Source organism: Phaseolus vulgaris, unplaced genomic scaffold (assembly GCF_000499845.2).
Source record: "Phaseolus vulgaris cultivar G19833 unplaced genomic scaffold, P. vulgaris v2.0 scaffold_12, whole genome shotgun sequence".
Lineage (NCBI taxonomy): Eukaryota > Viridiplantae > Streptophyta > Magnoliopsida > Fabales > Fabaceae > Phaseolus > Phaseolus vulgaris.
Genome location: NW_027174081.1, coordinates 328,139 through 333,732, shown reverse-complemented (window position 1 = coordinate 333,732; position 5,594 = coordinate 328,139). Strand labels below are relative to the sequence as shown.

General features: G+C 33.4%; 1 protein-coding gene across 1 annotated transcript; it reads left to right on the top strand.

The window, feature by feature from the left end:
• Positions 1 to 360: 360 nt before the first annotated feature.
• On the top strand, positions 361 to 4,010 carry LOC137816879 (uncharacterized). The gene is made up of 7 exons (XM_068620040.1): positions 361 to 633; positions 704 to 813; positions 1,559 to 1,767; positions 1,861 to 1,949; positions 3,116 to 3,218; positions 3,340 to 3,482; positions 3,750 to 4,010. The coding sequence occupies exons 1-7, from the start codon at positions 415 to 417 to the stop codon at positions 3,858 to 3,860; spliced, it is 984 nt and encodes a 327-aa protein (XP_068476141.1). The 5' UTR covers positions 361 to 414; the 3' UTR covers positions 3,861 to 4,010.
• The last annotated feature ends 1,584 nt before the right edge of the window (positions 4,011 to 5,594 follow it).

The following is a 5,594-nucleotide window of genomic DNA, read 5'->3' as shown; positions in this document are numbered from 1 at the left end:
TACACATTATAATTTAATAATATTAAGTAAAATTTGACTAGTTATTTTTTAATCTAAATTTGAGTTCCTTTATACAATGTTCTAATTTCTTTTATTTTTTTATTATGTTTTAATTTTTGTAATCAATATTATAATTTTTTTATTGTGAGATACCAAATAAAAACTTCATAATATATTATAATAGATTTATAACGATGTTCTTTGCTATGAAATTTTGGTTTTGAATTTAAAACTTATTAAAAAAAAAGAATTTGTGAACACCAAATGAAATAACAGCTCTAATACAGCAGTTATAAAGAGAATTATAAACTTAAGACTCAAATGATATAAAATACTCTAATTAAAACATATGAATGAAACGTAAAGTTTAAAACATATAAACATAGAAGAAGGAAGAAAAGGGGCAAAGCAGAAATGGAGAAAGGGACAACGAGTAGTGGAGGAGAAGCAGAAGCACAATACTTCTGCAAGGACTTCCACTGGGAAGACCTACGAGCAGAGGTGGAAGCAAACCCTTCCTATGCCTACCACTTTGAATCCGCGTCTTCTTCCTCATCGTCAACTCCACCCGAATCAGACGTCCTAGCATGGAAGCAATTTCACCTTCGTCACGCATCTGGAACATTCTTCAAGGTCCCTTCCTTTTTCCTCTTCGCATTTTTTTCCTTTCAATTTCCCTAACTAACCACTTCATGGTATTCAGGAAAGACGCTATTTGTTGAAGGAGTTCCCAGAACTACTCTCCTCTCCCCCAAACTCTAAGCTCTTGGAAGTTGGTTGCGGCAATGGCAGCACTGCTCTTCCTATTCTACGGTTCTTTCTTTTCCTTTTTCCTTCTCTTTTCCCATCTGCGTCACGCAGCGGCTACTTATTTATTATGTTACATAATAAACGAGTTTTCAGTTACCGGTTATCTATATAAGAAAAAACAGCTATTGCATAAGATTTGTGCAATTGCATACGTGAAAACCTTGTTCTCTCAATATCACTTCGGAAATCCCCTTCATTCTAGGGTTTCCCTTGGTGTTCTTACGCTTGTGTTCTTCGGTTTCCTTCGTAACCCTATAACTGCTTCTTTCGTATCGTGTTATTTATCAGTAGTAGATTAAGTTTGTGTTTGGATTCAGCTCAAATAGTGTTGAAATACTGACTGAAGTGATTTTAAGACACTTCAGCGTTTGCCTTTGGATAAAAAACTATATACTGAATTTTAATTCTAACTTCTTTTTAGAATAAAAACATCTAAACGTAAACCACTGCAAAAACAATTTCAACCAAAATTTTAGTTGAAATGAGTTATGCAAGCACTCACCCGAATTCACTAGTTAATTACTCTTGAATTGTTTTGTATTAGCATATAATTGACTTTTGTGAACTTTTGCTTGGTTTTGAAGCTGGTGGTTGAGAATTACAACATAGTGGTCTTGGATCGTTTGCAGTTTCTGAATTTGCAGATTAAAACCAACAACTTACTCTTGGTCATTTTGGGGGTTGTTGCCCTTGTTTTATTTTTTTGTATCTTGCAGTTTTTAAATTCTTATGAAGCTTTCCTGTGCAGGGCCAACAAAGATTTGACTGTTTATGTATGCGACTGTAGTGATGAGACTCTTGAGAGGGCTAAAGAGATTATAAGTGATGCCTCAACATCCTTTCAGTATCGTTTCCGTACATTCTGTTGTGATATTTCCACCAATGGATTCCCAACCTGGTTGGCATGCTACCCTTGTCGAGATAAATTTTTACAAAAGCAGTCATACTGTTTGTCAGGTTATTTTGCCATACCTTTATGCTGCTGATTTAGTCTGATTTATGCAATGGCTTTGTAAAAAGTTAGACTTGGTTCTTTCTGTTTCTATCCAGATGTCAGAGAGGGTAATGGACTGCATTTTACCAATACATATCCATCAGAAGATGAATGTTGTGTTGGCGGAGTAGATTTTATAACATTGGTCTGAACTTTTCTCCTCTAAAATTACCTTAAGTACAATGATATGGTGCTTCCAGAGCTTGAGAATGTGTTAGAGCCGTAATCTTTACCTTGAGATTTAAAGTAATATATTATTTCAAATGTCCCTCTTTCACAATGTCTCTTTGACAGCATATTCCCATCCTAACCTAGCAACATATGTTAACTGACAGAGCCTCCATTTCAAAATGCTTTTTTTTTTAGAATTTGTGCTGTTTCAATTTATCTGTCATTTTAGAAAATTAAAGTTTTTATTTTTTATCCCAACTTTTTCTGTCTCCGTATCTCCACTAAGTGGAATGAGAGAAGCTGATCACATCAATGTAGTGACAATATTTTGTGTAGTTTGGTAAAGGGAAATTTAGTAAAATAAAATCATATGTTACGTTTATTCAGGCTAATGAATTGCTTTCTGAATCTCTGTAAAATTATCTTGAATTACATATTCTTGAAAAGGAGTTTATGAAAGTGGTTAGACTGCAAATTGTCTTCTCATTATGCTCCGTAACGTTCCTTTTCTATATTTGTCATAGTTTTACTTTCTACTTGTCATATTTTTATTTGGAAGATACATGCATTCAAGCTTTAATCTCAATTTTATCAATTATTTTCTGGCTTTGTTTTCATCTGCATGTGGTGCTAATTTGTCAGTTGCTTCATTTTTTGTTAAAAGAAGTACTCATTGTTCATTCATTCTTCAATAACAGATGCTGCATTATTTCCTTTTCTATATTCTATTCCTATTGCATTTTGCTACCTATGGGATTTTTTTAAGCTGTTGAACCGGAACATTTTTCCTTAGTGAAGCTTTTTTTTTTTTTTTATGTCAGACCCCTTATCTTTTTCTTGTTTCATTATGGAGTATACATGCACTCACACTTATCTCAATAGTTTCCTATGTAGGTTTTAGTCTACTTGCGATTCTTGTTTCTAGTCGGTTTAGTGTAAACTTTAACTTTCTAAGACCTGTTGTTTATTATTGTTTAGCCTTTAGTGATGTTCAGTCGTTCTATATTAGCTCTCTAGATTCTTTGGCATACACAAACAACTTTATCTTTAATCTATTGAATATATCATAGACTGGTTTGAATATTGTAAGTTAAAAATTAACGACCTCTCATTTTTGTTTATTTTGATGTGTCATGTCAGATCTTCACACTATCAGCAGTACCCCTTGATAGGATGCCAAAATCTGTCAAAGAATGCTTTTTCGTGTTGAAGCCAGGAGGCATGGTTTTTTTTAGGGACTATGGTAACAAACAAACTTATTCTGTCTGGAGCTTTTAGGAAAATCTCTAGCTATATGTAGTCCTTTATGTCAGTCAATCTTTAGAAACCTAAGGTACTGGAAATGACTGAACTCCTATAATCAGGCCTCTATGATATGACTATGCTTCGATTTGAGCAAGACAAGCGAGTGGGATTCAGGGAATACATGCGGTCAGATGGAACACGATCATATTTCTTTTGTTTAGATGCCGTCCGGAACCTATTTTTGGGTGCGGGCTTCACTGAGGTACTTTTCCCTTTTTATTGGGCAAGAACTTTTGGCATGGCACATTGTTCTGTAATTATATTTTAATAGAAACATTAGTTGACTTGTGTTCCTGCACAAATTTTAATTCTTCTTATGCGTGTGGATTGAGTTTAGAATCTGTTGACTGTTACTGTGCTTGTTCATGATACTTAACCTTCCATCTGTCGTCACCCTTCCTGTAAAATTTTGCGTGTCCCAATGTCTGGAATGTTTCTGACATTATATTCTGCTTGTATGTCTCTGCAGCTTGAGCTTGAATACTGTTGTGTTAAGTCTATAAATCGCCAGAAAGGGAAGTGCATGCAAAGAGTGTGGGTTCACGGTAAGTTCCAGAAGCCTGCACTGAGAAATGAATAATCTCCCTTGGTGTGCTGTGAGAATTCAGATGAAAATGTACACTTATTCAAGTTTCTGCTACGCTGAAGAGAAACAGGTAGAAAAGAATTCTGATGTCAATGTAGTCCTTTATTTTCGCTCCTAAATTTTATTGCGCTAGAAAATCTGAAATGATTATTTCTGAAACAGAAAATATTGATATCATGGCTTCAGTGCAGATTAATCTATTTGTGAATTGTTGTATTGAATGAGAATTCGGGAAGCCGGCATTTATTTTCCTTAAAAAAACCTATTTTGCTAATCTCGAAATTTACAGTCAAAATTCATGCTAGTTAGGCACCAAATTACAAATAAATAAATGACCACCGGATTAAGCAATTACTGTTCCTGCATGTGCATAGTGAAGTTGTGTCTATATTCTAACGAGGTTTGCCATTTCAGCCCTTCATGGGATTCAAGTTTTAAAACATGGGTGTGCTGAATGTAATGCCTAAACTAACTTACAATTGCAAGCCCCTTTTTGTTTTTCTGGTAGTGAGTTGAAAGCTTCCAAAGAGGGTCTTCCGAGAATTAACGAGGGCATAAATTCCACTACCCAATAAGCTAGAAGATTTAAACACAAACAACTACAATCGACTTAATAAAACAATACTAGCATATGTATAAATTTTTGTAGCATTTTCAATTCAAAATGAAGGCCAACACAACGACTTGTGCGTGTCATGTGGTAAATAGTTCCAAGGTAATTAAAGAATCATTTCGCAAGATATGTTATATCTTGTGTCAAGAGCTTAACTAGTGAACTTGGCATTCCACCAACAATGTTATGCGCTTGTTAGTTCCAATGACCTTGTTCAGGATAAAAACATTTCCCTTGTTACTTGTTATGCTTCGACTAGTTGGTTATGAACAGAGACATTCTGTTATTTCTCTAACAGTACCTCACATGCCAATAAGCTAAAAGACAATTTGCCTTACCAGCTGGTTGGTTACACCCATTGTCAAATCCAAATCAGATCAGACAAGATTCGGCTATGGATTTCATAATTAGCTTACCTCCTTCCAATGGTTTTATAACCTAAGAAACTATAAGAAAGTGAATGTTTTGCATAATAATAGTTTAAAAGTATCTTAACTATCGAAAACAAGTGTATTACTTAACTAAATATTTGCAACTTGTTCTTTTCGCTATTAATTGATTGAAAACACTTATGATATCTTTGAAAACCAATTTCATGTGTTAAAATTGTGTTTTGATATGTTTAATATTTCTCTTACAATCTTAGTCTATTAATTGATTGAAACACTTATGAATATCTTTGAAAAACAATTTCATGTGTTAAAATTGTGTTTTCATATATTTTTTACAATCTAAGGTCTATTAATTGATTCAAACACTTATGATACCTTTGAAAAACCATTTCATGTGTTCAAATTGTATTTTGATATGTTTAATACTTCTTTTACAATGTAAGGTCTATTAACGGATTGAAACACTTATGATAGATATCTTTGAAAAACAATTTCATGTGTTAAAATTGTGTTTTGATAACTTTAATACTTCTTTCATTTACAATCCAAGGTTTTATAACCTAGAAACTATAAGAAAGTCAATGTTTTGTATAATAATAGTATAAAAGTATCTTAACTATCGAAAACAAACGTATTACTTAACTCAATGTTTGCAACTTGTTCTTTTCGCTATTAATTGATTGAAAACACTTATGATATCTTTGAAAACCAATTTCATGTGTT

What these genes read in the sequence shown, in the direction of transcription:
- LOC137816879 (XM_068620040.1), top strand. Translation starts at nt 415, where the DNA reads ATGGAGAAAGGGACAACGAGTAGTGGAGGAGAAGCAGAAGCACAATAC. An exon ending in GGTTTTTTTTAGGGACTATG is followed by an intron (nt 3,219 to 3,339) that starts GTAACAAACAAA and finishes TCCTATAATCAG; the next exon opens with GCCTCTATGATATGACTATG. An exon ending in TGGGTGCGGGCTTCACTGAG is followed by an intron (nt 3,483 to 3,749) that starts GTACTTTTCCCT and finishes ATGTCTCTGCAG; the next exon opens with CTTGAGCTTGAATACTGTTG.